This window comes from Citrus clementina, unplaced genomic scaffold (assembly GCF_000493195.1).
Source record: "Citrus clementina cultivar Clemenules unplaced genomic scaffold, Citrus_clementina_v1.0 scaffold_3, whole genome shotgun sequence".
NCBI classification, from domain to species: domain Eukaryota; kingdom Viridiplantae; phylum Streptophyta; class Magnoliopsida; order Sapindales; family Rutaceae; genus Citrus; species Citrus x clementina.
Window position 1 is genome coordinate 2,947,001 of NW_006262339.1, and position 14,692 is coordinate 2,961,692.

General features: G+C 35.6%; 3 protein-coding genes across 3 annotated transcripts; 2 read left to right on the forward strand and 1 right to left on the reverse strand.

Annotated features, from left to right (window-relative positions):
• The first annotated feature begins 67 nt into the window (after window positions 1-67).
• LOC18046092 (zinc finger CCCH domain-containing protein 1) lies at window positions 68-2,995 on the forward strand. Its single transcript, XM_006439729.2, has 4 exons — window positions 68-325; window positions 432-504; window positions 621-1,441; window positions 2,676-2,995. Exons 2-4 carry the CDS (start codon window positions 462-464, stop codon window positions 2,781-2,783), a joined length of 972 nt encoding a protein of 323 aa, XP_006439792.1. The 5' UTR covers window positions 68-325; window positions 432-461; the 3' UTR covers window positions 2,784-2,995.
• Window positions 2,996-4,147: 1,152 nt separating this feature from the next.
• LOC18046093 (bidirectional sugar transporter SWEET5) lies at window positions 4,148-5,690 on the forward strand. Its single transcript, XM_006439730.2, has 6 exons — window positions 4,148-4,190; window positions 4,497-4,533; window positions 4,668-4,884; window positions 5,005-5,166; window positions 5,272-5,391; window positions 5,502-5,690. Exons 1-6 carry the CDS (start codon window positions 4,148-4,150, stop codon window positions 5,688-5,690), a joined length of 768 nt encoding a protein of 255 aa, XP_006439793.2.
• Window positions 5,691-6,197: 507 nt separating this feature from the next.
• LOC18046094 (serine/threonine-protein kinase STY13) lies at window positions 6,198-10,432 on the reverse strand. The gene is made up of 6 exons (XM_006439731.2): window positions 9,906-10,432; window positions 8,910-9,031; window positions 7,713-7,909; window positions 7,407-7,581; window positions 6,874-7,008; window positions 6,198-6,746 (listed from the first exon to the last, which is right to left on the reverse strand). Exons 1-6 carry the CDS (start codon window positions 10,231-10,233, stop codon window positions 6,540-6,542), a joined length of 1,164 nt encoding a protein of 387 aa, XP_006439794.1. The 5' UTR covers window positions 10,234-10,432; the 3' UTR covers window positions 6,198-6,539.
• Window positions 10,433-14,692: the final 4,260 nt, after the last annotated feature.

Sequence of the window (14,692 nt, forward strand, 5' to 3'; positions counted from 1 at the left end):
CTTTCGGCAATTATACCTGATGTGACAAAGCTTAATATTATAAATGTAACGAATAGAAGGGGTTTCAATGCGTGCGTCTTTTGGACTTGGGCTTGAGACTTGGACTCGGAGTCGGTTTAATTGGTTACTCAAGAGAAACTCGTAATTTAAAATTTTAAAAAATAAAAAATTAAGAAAAGAGAGAAATTAGAAACCCTAAATTCAGGATTTCAATCGAAATCTTCAATCATATTCCCAATTGCAACTCCATACTCTCGCACGACGTTCATCGACCTCCGGAAACTGATATCGCCGTCACCAGGAAACCGCACAAAAGAATTTTGAGGTTAGTTATCCGTTCGGAATATGTGGATTTCAATTTAATTCGTCGCGTTCAGGGATTAATAAATTCTGAAACTGAAATTAACTGCAAATTATTTCACTACATATAGCTTCGGAGCTCTGCGCTTTTTGTTTTCAAAATGGCAGAGTCGGGTTCAGGCGAAGCTCAACAGGCTGAACAAGGTAAAATTTTCTACTTTGATGGAATATCAATAGCTGTATTTTTATTTTTTTAACTCGTTTATTTAATTTAATTCAGTTTTCTGGTTGATTTTTATTGATCGATTTTTTTTTTTCAGTCTGCAACTTCTTTAGAAAGCCAACTAAGAATAAAAACATCAGAAAGAGAACTATTAGGGAAGATGAAGACGAAGATTCAATTGAAAGCTCAGTGTTACAGAACCTGAAGAAACCTACAAAGCCTGATAGTAAGCTTTACTTTTCAACTGGTCCTTCTAAGAGGGACACATCTGCTGATTCAAATGCTGATTCTGAAAAGCCAATATTTCAGTTTGAGTCTTCAAAGGAAATTCAAGTTCAACACGACAGCAAAGCTACTGCAACCCTAGAAACTGAGACTGATTTCTTGAGGGACTCTCGTGCTCTTCGTGAGAAAGTACTTAAACGATCAGAGGAGGCTTTGAAGGGTAAAGCCTCTGGTGATGAGAAGTTGTATAAAGGGATTCATGGGTACGTTGATCACAAAGCTGGGTTCCGAAGAGAGCACACGGTTTCAAGTGAGAAAGCTGGCGGGTCTCATGGGCCTCTTAGGGCTTCAGCTCATATAAGGGTGACTGCAAGGTTTGATTATCAGCCAGACATTTGTAAGGATTACAAAGAGACTGGTTATTGTGGGTACGGAGATTCATGTAAGTTTATGCATGATCGAGGTGATTACAAGTCTGGGTGGCAGATGGAGAAAGAGTGGGAGGAAGCAGAAAAGGCGAGGAAGAGAAATTTGGCTTTGGGAGGGGGTGATTCAGATGAAGAGGGTGTTGGCCAGAGTGATGACGACGATGAGGATTCATTGCCCTTTGCTTGTTTTATTTGTAGAAAGCCTTTTGTAGATCCTGTTGTGACCAAATGCAAACACTACTTCTGCGAGCATTGTGCTTTAAAGGTATAATCCTGTACTCACTCCATTGGCTTTGTTTTACTTGATATGCATGCTTGCATTTGTGATATTAACTTTGGTGAAAGGTCAAGGGTTTTCTGTATGAAGATTATACTGCTATCTTTGTTATAAAGTTGCTAGGCATGCACACAGAGTTCAAAATTTCTTATGCGTAGTTCCTGCATTAAAGGAAATTTCTGTCTCAATCTCACTACTTGGTTAAACTTCTGTCTGATGGCCATCATGTTAGCTGATGATTTGGCTCCATGAAAAGTGTTTAACAAATTATTCATATGAATTATGATTAATAATATAAGTAATGGGATTCTCTGGAATGTTGTGCTACATCTTATGCGAGTTTGGGAAGGTGATGTATTTGGGTTGGATGCATGGGAGTGGTGGCTTATGAATGTTACACTTATACAGCCCAAACAAATGCTTTAATTTGATTTCTGAATTTCGAGAAAGTGGGTTTTTCCGCCCACCCCCCCCCCCCCCCCCCCGGGGCCGCCTTTTTCCTTCTAAAGGCAAGCCTAGACATGAATTATTGATTTAAAATGCCTTTTACCTGTTCTGCCTATGAATGAATGCATGAACTACCTGTTCTACCTATGAATGTTTGCCTAATGCATTAACCATTTCTGATGTAGGAAGCATATGTGGTAGAATAAATTAAGAATTCTAGATTTTGAGTTAATTTAGATTTAGTATTTCATTAGGGATTTGTGTTGTTGTAGTATGTTTATTTTTGTTATATTTGTAATTCTAGTTAGTTAAGATTTAAGATTATTTTTCTTATTTGGATAGGACTAGGATTTAATAGCTACTAATATCAATAGGCTTGTTAGCTTAGTTTATTTTCACACCTTTCATTAAGAAAATCTTCAATTGTTCACCCTTTGGGTTATCTCTATCGTGAATTCGGCATTCTCTCTTTGAAAGCTATCTTAACTCGTTTGTCGAGAGGTACACTAGAACAACTTCTAGCATCGCTTTCACGTTGGGTCAATTTATGAGTAGAGTACAATTGATGTGACATTCATCTATAGGATAATATAATACTAATTTTATAAGTTACGCAGTTCATCATCTAATAGATGAGTGACGAATAGCATTTAGACTGAAGTTGAGGTTCAAATGTTAGGAACCATAGCATTACTGTTTCTAGTATGCTTGCACATGCTCTTGCCATTTTAAACATAATCGAAATTAACATATCTTTTTTAACTGCTTTTTGCAGCATCACTCGAAGAACAAGAAGTGCTTTGTTTGCAACGAACCTACACTTGGCATCTTTAATACAGCTCTTGAGATACGCAAAAGGATGGCTGAAGAGGGTAAAAAATAAGTTATATCTTTTAGCCCCGTAGTGTCCTTTACACGGGTTTCTTTCTGTGATTGTATTTCAGATTTAACCATCAGATAAAGGATTGTGATCAGTGATCACTGAGGTAGAGAAGCTTTTTTCAAGTGTATCCCCTGATGAATGTGAATTACTTTTGACGGAGTTGTTGGAAACGAATCAAAGTGAGTAGCAGATGCAGATCGGTTATTTTAGTATACTGTGTTCCGTTACCTATGCGCTTCCATTCTTCAGCGTTTGCGAAAATATTTACTTAAAAAGAGTAACAGCTGATCAGGATTTCTCTACTTCGACAATAATGCTTACTTCCTTGTTCAACATTCAAATAAACAGTAAATATTCATTTTTGATGAAATGATCCTAACCTCATAAGATTATTTTAGAGTATTAAGCATCCGTTTGGGGCAGCTGCGCTGCCGCAGCGCAGCTGCTCCCCACCCTAAATTCAAGGAGAATGTCTCCTAGAATATAGGGTGGGGAGCAGCTGCCCCAAACGCACCCTAAGTCAATTTAAAATGTTTAATGATTTGCTTATAGAGTTTGGTCATGTAATTTTTAAGTAAATTTTATTTAATTTATTACTTGCGCTGCTCCAAACGCACCCTAAGTCAATTTAAAATGCTTAATGATTTGCTTATAGAGTTTGGTCATGTGATTTTTAAGTAAATTTTATTTAATTTATTACTGGAGCTTAAATCTAACTGCTAAAGAGATTTAGCCGTGTAATTTTTAAACAGTTCTATTTAACTTATTACTGAAGTTGTAAACCCAGCTACAGTGGTTCAAATCCTGATAAAAGGAAGGGAAAAAAATAATGAGGATGGATCTTTCTGATGTATTGTTAACTCGAAGTTGGACAATCTCATTCGAAGCTGAATTAGGCTTTGTTTCGCTACTAGCATTCCTGAAAATGGTGGGCTAATAATTATCAATGACGACGGACAATATTGCAAATTAGTTACCAACAAATCGAAAAATCAGGGATTAATTAAAAATTATAATTATCCAAACCGACCCCCAAAAAAAAAAAAAAAAAAAAATCAGCTTACTAGTGTACATGATTTCAGTGGATCACATTAACACATGCATGCACGGAGAAACAGAGGAAATCGCTAAATGCGTACGTCCAAGTTTAATTTGATGGCAAGTTCAGCATTTCTTCTAATTTGATTTCTCACAGTCTGATGGTCAAATACTTATAGCCAAGTTTTTACATAATTTCTCGGGTCCCTAAATTCTCCATTCCTCAATAACGTAACACTAAACTTACTTCATTCCCTTTCGAACAACACATCTTTGCTTTTCTTCTCTTTCTTCTTTCCACTTTCTTCATTAATAAGTAATTCAAGATGGTTGAAACCGGCTTGATTAGAACCGTTGTTGGTATTATCGGTTAGTTCTTCAAACCCTAGCTAGGTACTAATACTTAATATGCGTGTGTGCGTATTAATTTACAACACTTTTACAATCTCAATAATCAAGAATTCAAACAACCTACTTATATCTCTCATTTGTGGACACGAAACTTAGATTGGAAGAAAGCATTCTCTTTTTTGCCTGCTACTCTTACTGAAATATTTCAGTTGCGTGTGTGTGTATATGTATGCGAAGCTCAGATCAGAAGAGAAATTTGAGAAGCATACTCTCGCTTATCGTCCTCTGCTCATTTCTAATTTTCCATTTTGTGTTTTGTCGCAGGAAATGTCATTTCTCTTGGCTTGTTTCTCTCCCCTATGTAAAATCTCTTTATCTCTAATAGAATTTCCTTACTTTAAAAAAAAAAAAAAAGGGAAAAGAAAGAAAGAAAGAAAGTAAGTTTGATCTTGTTTTTCTGAACTAATTAATAAGTGCATGCATGCATGCATGCAGCCCAACAATGGCGGCAATAATGAGACAAAAGTCAGTAGAAAATTTCAAGCCAGATCCGTACATAGCGACCGTTCTAAATTGCTTCGTGTGGACGTTTTACGGTCTCCCGTTCGTTCATCCTGATAGCACCTTGGTCGTCACCATCAACGGCGCCGGCGCCGCAATTGAGCTCTTCTACGTTCTCATCTTCGTAATCTTTTCCTCCTGGGGAAAACGCGTACGTGTTCTTAATTTCTTTTTCCTCTTCAAACTAAATTTAAAACCAAACCATCAAAATTTTCCGTTATTTTGGAGCTAGTAAACTGACTCTAATTTCGTCTTAATAATTAATTTTCAGCGAAAGATCTTTGTTGCTCTAGTAGTTGAAGTGGTGTTTATGGCCATCTTGATATTTGTTACCTTATATTTTTTGCATACCACCGATGATAGGACTACGGTTGTTGGGATAATCGCCGTTGTCTTCAACATAGTCATGTATGCTGCACCTTTAACAGTCATGGTACGTACGCCAAGCTCTTTATAATCAAATCAATCCCATAAATTTATTTAATAACATTCGTTCACTCGCCATGTTGCTTAATGAAATCTACTTAATTTGCTTTAGAAAATGGTGATCAGCACAAAGAGCGTCAAGTACATGCCATTGGCTTTAGCAATTGGTAATGCGGCGAATGGTGCCGTTTGGGTCGTTTATGCATGTCTTCGATTTGACCCTTACGTCCTGGTAGGTAACTTTTAATTTGATCAAGATACCAAGGCAAAATAACTTAACTAATTAGTTATGTACATATCAAATATATACACACATTCTTTATGTTGCAATTAATTCTGTAGATTCCGAATGGCCTGGGGACGCTATCGGGTATACTGCAGCTCACACTATATGCAATCTTTTACAAGACTACAAACTGGGACGGCGATGATGATGAGAACCGTAATGATAATAATGGTAATGGCAATGGTAATGGTAGTAACAATAATAGACGAGGAAGAGGAGAGGTTCAACTCGTAGATGTAGCTTGATGATGGAGCAGCTAGCGGAGTTTTTATTTCTCATTGCTCCCTCAAGTTTAATTAGTTTCACAAATTCTTTTTTACATTTGGACTCAGCGCATGTGTGAGTTTTATTAAATAGAGAACCCACAAAAGAGCAGATAGCTAGAGTTGCATGTATAGCTTGAAACTTAAACGAGAAAAGAAAAAGAAAAAGAAAAGAGAGAGGGAGCATATGCTAACTTAGGGTTGTTAAGGAAATTAATGCCCCTCGAAACGAAACAATAATATTCAAATTTAATCTCCAAATGCAATGTTAAATGATCAAGTTTTGGTTGGTCTACTTCCTCAATTTTCACCTCTTTTTTTTTTCTGCTGGTTTTGGATAAATGAACATGCGTATTATTATTTTTTGATTATTTATGAGTCGTAAGGAATGCCAACGTCCACATTAGAAAGTGATAACTGACACTAAAAAATAAAATATATTTGTCAATTGCCACCAAGAGAAAGGCGATAGCAGCACAATATCAGCAAAATCATCAAATTAATTATTAATTGGTATATCATACGAGAGTGATGTTTCATCTTACAGCAGTGAGGGGCAAGGCCAATCCACCACTAGACTGGCAAGTCAAATGAATACACACCCCTGCAACCCCAGAAAAATTTTAAAAATAGTCACATAAGAAAAGCTTTACATTCATTCAACTTTCAACCTAATGATATGTAGTGTAGCACAGCCATGACCTCCAATCTCTTTTTCTTTCGGCTTTGTATCTGTAAATTCTTTTTAGCCAAAAATATACTTGGATCTCTCGGATCTTATAACATGAACACTTTTTAAATGTTCATCTGTCTGCTTAGTGGGATGATGATTCAAGGCCCTCGATGCTTTCGGAAACAAAGACAACCTTGAGGCTGATCACCGGGGATCATACCCCCACCTTTTGATGTGTCAATGGCCTCCAACATAGAAACAACTTCATCCATCTCAGGCCGTTTATCAGGGTTAGCATCCCAGCATCTCTTCATTACGTTTGCTAGAGAACTTGGGCAGCATCTTGGTATTTCCGGTCTCAGATTCTGTTTCAAAATGAATGTAGACACAAATAAGAAATGGATTGCATTTTTTTTCTCACTTTTTTAAGATTCTGTTGAAAATGGTCGATTTAGAGAAAGGTAATACTTGGGGTCAAAGCAGATACTGTACCTGGCGAACCACGGCTGATGTGACTTCTGAGAAACTAAGGTCAGGATATGGCATATCGCAGCAATATATCTCCCATAAGCAGATGCCAAAACTGTACACATCACATTTCCTATTATATGGGTTGCCATTGAGAACCTGAAACCAAGCCACTTGATAAGTACGGATCATTCACTCAACTCAGATTAATATTCTCATTAGCTAAAACATTACAAGTTAACATCTCTATATATATAAAAAAATATTAAAAAATTAAAAAAAAAAAAAACTCATAATAACATGGACATACCAAAGTCAACACTTGCAATCATCACATCAAATAAGACAGAAATTATTGGGAGATGGTGCAAACATGATTTTCTAGGAATTGACCATATTTATATGACTGATCTCCCAGACCTATACCCCACTACGTTTTCCATGAAACATAAAAAGAAAAGCAAACAGCCATAAATGATCTTTTCTAGTCAAAAAACTGACCTCAAAATCACACTACATATATAAAAGTAAAAAAGAAACAAAAATAATGTCAATACCTCAGGAGCCATGTAACCAAGCGTCCCCGTCTCTCCAGTCATGTCATTAGGATTTGAGGCTTCAACACGAGCAACTCCAAAATCAGCAATTTTTACGGTGCGATTCTTGTCCAATAGCATGTTCTCTGTTTTGACATCTCTGTGGACAATCTTCTGTGAATGAAGGTAACTCAACCTACAAAATATAATGGTTTCCCTTCTTAAGTGCTGAGCTGAACAAGATTTCAAGTCACAGGCCATCCTATATAGCCATAGGGTAACATATAGTAGACAAATAACGATTACAAATGGGGTAGATGTAGGTACCCTCTGGCAAGATCAAGTGCTAGCTGGACAACCACTTTGAAAGCTAGTTTCCTTCTCCTGTTCTTTATGAGGTAAGTTTTCAAAGCACCTCCTGGAAGATATTCCACAACAACACAGCAGATATTACTTGGCATGGCAACTTGACCATTTTCAGTTTGTATATGTAGCTCTGACGAACCCATGGTCGCCCCAATGAACTGGAACCATAGAACCAGAATCAGCCACTAGTAAAGTACTGATAAGCTGACTTTTGCATCCAAGATAGCAACACTAGCAGGCATAAAATAATCTCTGGAAAATATGGCACAATAAAAATCACAGAGCCTTATGATACATCCAGAAAGCTTTCTAGATATTTCTAGACCGCCGAATAAGCAGTGTGATGTGAAGCAAAATGAATGTACTACCCATCCAAAAGCAGGGTTGACCCAACCGAAAAAAAAAAGGGAAAAAATTATAATAACACCTTCTTGTTAACAACTTTGCCCTAGTTGATCACCAAAGTCAAGAAACTCGCAGAGAAAAATACTTCTTAAAATGTTAATGTATCAATCCTAGTCCATAGAAGCCAAAATACTTCTTAATTATGAAGAGAAAGTGCAAGTGATCAGAAGAGGAGGAATTTGAGAAATTGAGTTACTAAATGAAGCAAATGAAAAATGAATGGAAGCCTGTAATATAGATTTCAAGCTAAATCATTAAATGCCTAGTCAAAAGCTCCTGCTACTAGTAATCTAAAAATGAAACAACAAGTAATAATAAAACCCTAGAAGATTGCCCAAAAGATCGTCCCAACACTCACAGATTAAAATATTAGTGGCTCCAGGATTATTTACAAACCTACACTGCATCTCTTTTCCCAAACAATGGGCCCAATAAAAGAGAAATGAAAATGAGCAGAAAATGCACGCAATGCCACAACAACCGCCCACTACTTGAGTCAGGTAGAGGACACAACAAACTGCTGAACTGTCTCCAATATTTACAGAGCAGCAGGTAATTAACTAAGTTTAAAGTAGCAAATTCTTAAGGTTGTTTATATACGTATTTATTTCAATTTTAACTTTCTACACCCTCTGCCGAGAGAAAAGCTAGACATGCAAGTCATCCTAGCACTTCTGTAGCTATAAATAACCGTTGTAAATACAAAAACCAAAACAAGAATGAAGCTTGTTAAAAGTAGAAACTGAAACTTACCTTTGTAACATTAGGATGATCAAGTTTATGCCACACAGCAACCTCTTGTGTAAACGCTGACCTTAATGCTGCAATCTCAGCTTCTGTCCTGTGACCTTCTTCTCCCCAGTCTAGCAACTTGACTGAGAATTAAGTGGTCAAGAAAGTAATGTGAGTGAAATTACAATCAGTAATTCAAAAAGTAAATATTAGTTAATTAAAAATTGAGAATATCTAAACCTAGTTGGATTAAGACAATGATCGTCAGAAGAATTGTCATTATTAGATTGACATTTGATAAATTGGGATCTTAATTTCAAGCTACCAGTCCAGCTTGCCTGTATTTTTTCTACTATTTAATTGATATGATATTAAGTAACAGCTGGGGTCACATGAAAGTTGAATAATACAGCAACATCATCCAAATTAAGGCTGTAACCAGCAAAATTCAACCCAATCTCGTGCATGAGTCACGGATTTCTTAAGATTACATTTACCATGGCCAGTCACATAAACTCCATAACTGTAAAACAGTAATAAAATTCCAGAATTTAGCTTGATGAATCACACTGTACATAACAAAACAAACCAAAATGCAGCAAACACGTTGAACAACAAAAGTGCACGAAACCAAATTAATCTAAACCAGTAAATGAAGGGGGGGGGGGTGGATTTTCAACCTTGTTTGCAGTAAAAATGCAATTTTTTTTTTCTAAAGGGAAGATTAATAATTCTGCAAAAATAGCGGCAACCACGTTCACCGGCGCAAACAAGCTGGGTATTGTTTCAAATCGCTCGTCAAATCAGAAATTTAGATGGACAAGGTGGGAAAAAAAAAACTGCAAATGGGTATCCAAATCCAAGGAGAAAAAAATCCAGGAACCATAACTACAACTAATAGTAAGTAATTAAAAAAAAGGGGGGGGGGACTTTGGAGTTCAAATCACAAAACTATTACAATTAAAAGAAAAAAGAAAAAAGAAATTTAAGAAGTGAAACGACAGGCGGATGACTAACCGGCGACATCGTGGCCATCGTAGAGGCCTCGATGGACGGTGCCGAAGGTGCCACGTGCAATGACACTTTTGATGACGAGCTTAGAAGGTTCGATCTCCCAGTCCTGCCTCTGCTTCTTGAGAAAATTAGAAGCTTTGCCGATAGGAGTAGCAGTGGCATTAGCAGAAGCGGCGGCGGCGGTAGTGACCAAAATATTATCATCAGAATTTCTCTGTTTCTTGGATTTTTCCATAGTCAATGCTCTGTTCAGATGCCTCTCCAGTTGCTCGTCTAAGCTTTTCAGATCAATCTGATCTGCTCTCACGAACCCATCACTGCTTTCTTTCATTCTTTCTTTCAAGAGTGCTTCTGTTCAAATCACTCCCTCCTCCTCTTTCTTCTTCTTCTTCTTCTTCTTGTTGATGATGTTCAGTTGTTATAGCTTGTTGCTGTTGGTGGAGTTATATGTTTTAATTTTTATTTTTTTTTTTTTCAACGAGAATTTGCTTTTGTCAATATTTCTCAATAGGAAGGAAGCGAAGAAGAGTATGCAAACATTTTATTATTATTATTATTATTTTTCTTTTCTATTGAAGCATGTGGGCACATGGCATTGCCTGAGCACAGCGTGTGTTTGTGACCCACTTTGCTCTTCATTATTATTATTATTGTTTTGTTATTTCCTTTTTTCTTCGATTTTGATTGGCCATCAATTTTTTTTTTTTTTGTTATTTATCTGCTCCCTTGGAGTTTCTGAAATTTCACCCAACTCCCTTTGGGTTAATTTTTTAATTGTTCCAACATGTTGCAAATGTAAATTTAATGTGATGAAAAGGATAAGATTTTTTAGATAATCTTATACGATAAATAGTTAAAACCTTATAAGATCTATCTTTTATTTATCACATTGATATGTTGTTAAAAAAAAAAAAAAGTGGTGTGATGTTATGTTTTGAGTGAAGAAAAATATTATCTCAGTAATTGATTAATGCTATGTATTAAAAATCAATTGATTCATATCATAAAAGATTTACTACACCGCTTATTAAAGTTAATTAGAGATGATATGTGTGACATAACATAACAAATGTCGCACTTGCATAATCTTTTTACTAGTAGTGACAAGGTATTCCACTTTTAGTCACATCAGATAAATTGGAGATACATACACAAGCCTTTCGTTTTACAAGAAGTAAAAAGGTAAAAGTTTACATATTAATATGCAAACTTGGCCTGTACGCCCATTGACTGACCCTCGCGCAACAGAAGTTAAAACAATTAAAACATGTAGTTAGCTTAATTTCTTCAAATTGCTCCGATTTAAGACCAAATTAGAGTACCCAACAAGGGAATGGGCAACGATACTTGGAAATATGAAGGGACAATTCGGATGTGTTTGCCAAAAATGAAAAGACAGTAACCCCCACCCCCTGTCATATTGGATGCGATTGATGACTTGACGGTCAATCTAACCTTTTTTAAATAACTTTTTTAAAGCCCCGAACTGCCTTTCAGATCTATCTGCCATCTATAATTCTATATAGAGTATATTCTAATTCTATGGTTCTGCATTTGGGAATTGAGCAAGCTGAGTTGTGTGACACGAGCGTATATAATAATATACGATTAAGATTTAATTAATTTTATATTATTATTTAACAATTATTAATCGTATGTTTTAAAAAAATTAAAAAAATTCAGTTAAGCACTAAATCTGAATCTATATTATTATTCTAATTCTAATTCTATATTTACTTGTCTTTAGAAAGCAAAATACATATAAAACTTTATTTTAACACTGTTGGACCAAAATGAAACAAATCAAAAAGGTTGAGGAACGACATGAAGCTTGGTGTTTTGGCTCCGCAAATAACAAAGCAAAACGACACAATAATCTGCGTTTCATGCTACCTTTATGTATCTTCGTAAAACGACCTATAGTTCTATTGTTTTGCTCATAAGAATCACGAGCAACGCATGTGACATTTTAAATGGAGTGTGAAGGCTGTTAAAAGCCGTTAGAGTCATCTGCTGCTCACGTGCTTAGCTGGGAATGCTTCTGGGTTGTTATAAACTCAGCAGCTGGAGCTGATTCTGGTGTAACAAACAGAGGGTTTAGAGGATTATGGAGAGAGAGAGCTTGTGAAAACAAAGGTCTCTTGTTCCTTGATTAGGGCTCTGTAAATCTTATTGTAAATGAGACTTGGTTAAATCAATAAAGCTGGTTAATTTGTTCCTCCGTGGACGTAGGTCGATGTTGAATTGACTGAACCACATTACTTGTTGTGTCTAGGTTCATTCTTGGTTTCTTTTAGTTTTCTTTGATTGTTTACTGTTAATTCGCGGTGCTGTTGAGTTGTTTATGATCATTATAATTTTTGGATCATCTTTAATTCATCTTGTAATTTCGATCTGGTGATCTTAGGAGAGATTGCTCAAGTTGACTGTATAACTTGCCAATCTCTACAAATACCTACTCTAAAGTCTAAACCCACCACCAACAACAGGGAAAAAGATGACGTATCAATATCAAAATTTATCCATTAAAAAATTAAATAATTTGCAAAAATTACAACTCTCAATAGACTTTCTACCTACAGAGTATATAGGCCATAGTTATTTATTAAATCATGGTTAATATGAGATGCGTGTAAGACAAAACAACAAATAGCTGGCTTGCCTTTGGCTCCACAAAAATTGTCGAAATTACAGCAAAACTGGTGCTTCCGATTAAAAATCCAGACAAGGCAAACTAACGTCGCGGGTACGAACGGATTAGAGGACGTTTGAATTGATGAATCAATTCCGTGAGGCAAATTAAATCAAAAGAGAGAATTATTCACCGAAAAAATCAGCAAATCAAAAGATTTTTGTTGTTAGTGGGTTTCTTCACCGACCACGCTTCGGCTCAAACGAATGCCGTATCAGCGCGATCTCTTAAAGTTGGCCCAAAAGAACCGAGCAGTCCAATTTTGTCCGACATTTTTAGCTTTGGCATTAAGCCATAATATCGTTTGCCTTTTTTTTTTTTTTTTCTTTTTTTAATAACCATCAATCTAATTTCATTTTAACTAATGATTATCTTATACGTATGGTGTTAGTGTCATCATCGTTCGGCTTTTTAATCAAGTAGTTTTGTGGTTGTAGATGAATTAATGCTTCAACATATTAGAATTCAGAGAGAATGACGATTTCATCCCTCGCTATTGCTATTATTATTATTATTATTATTCATTTATTTATTTTTTTAGGTATCACTTAGGTTTCCTGTAAATTTTTAATATCTCATTTTATCATTGATTAAAAATGTTTAGTAAAAAAAAAAAAATTAGACTGATGAAGGTAAATTATAGTTGGTTTATTGATATACAAATTAATACATTTTAGATAAAATCTTATATATTATATTTACCTTCTAATAGGATTTTTTTTTTCATCAATATTTTAAATGCCAATAATAAAATCGAGCATTAAAAAGCTTATGGGAAGAAGGAAATTGTCAATTCTCTCTAAAACTAGAAGCCATCATTGACCAATACACAATCGGGCATCAGCTATCTAAATTATGATTAAGTTTGACTAAGCAAAGTAGAGCTGGCAAAATGGGTCATCGGGTCGTGTTCGTGTCGTGTCAGCTTCGTGTCGTGTCAAATTTAGGTCGACCCAAACCCGACCCATTTAATAATCGTGTCAAAATATTGAGACCCAAACCCGACACGGAAAAATAATCGGGTTACCCAATAACCCGTTTAATATCTATATATTGAACAAAAGTTATATCAAATATTTACACACTATCATACATACGTGTGTGCATAAATACATAAATACATACATACATACATAATTTATCGATATTATAAAATATACATATCTACCAATATATTACACATGTACACTATTGAGGTTTTAATTTTATATATATATATATATATATAATATTATATATCAATATTATAAAATATACATGTCTATCAATTTTTACACATTTACACTATTGAAACTCTAAATGTATGTAAAATTTTATAAATAAAACATTGTGTTTATATTCACCCTTTTAAAGAATAAAAAAAAGAAAATCATCTCTAATATTTGAGTTTTAATTATAAGAATATGTAAATTATTTTAAAATAGAAAATATAATCGGGTCATTGATCGGGTAAATGGGTCAAGAATTTTAACCCAAACCCGACACGGAAAAAAATCGTGTTGACCCGGACCCGACCCATTTAATAATCGTGTTAAATTTGACGACCCATACCCATTTATTTATGTCGTGTTCGTGTCGGGTAATCGGATCGTGTCAAATTTTGCCAGCTCTAAAGCAAAGGCACAGATGTTTTTTGGTCATTGGATAAACAACAAAGACTTTGTGAACGGTCGTTTTCATAGGTTTTCAATTGAAAATAGGACTCTTAAAAAAGTGCATATTCGGTCCGGGGATCAACCAAGATTGCCGTGCCCTATTATCTCCGATTAAAGCACGGAAGTCATTGTTGGTGCAAGAAATTACATTACCCTTATTTGATTTAAGTTTTTGACGGCCCTTCCATTCTACATCGACCAGACAGAATTGTGCAGAACATTAATGAGCCACGGTCCAAAACAATAACTGGACCAGTTAATGAGGCTGGCTTAGTATCTTTAAACAAGTGCTAGCCCAAGTATTAGTCAAGCTAGGCCTAGGCTTCAGCACTTAGCACTCCGAACTCAATCAAGTGCACAACCCTAAAACACAGGGTGGAGCTTCTAACACCAACATCCCTTCAAATCCTTTTGACCCCCCCCCCCCCCCCCCTTTTTTTTTT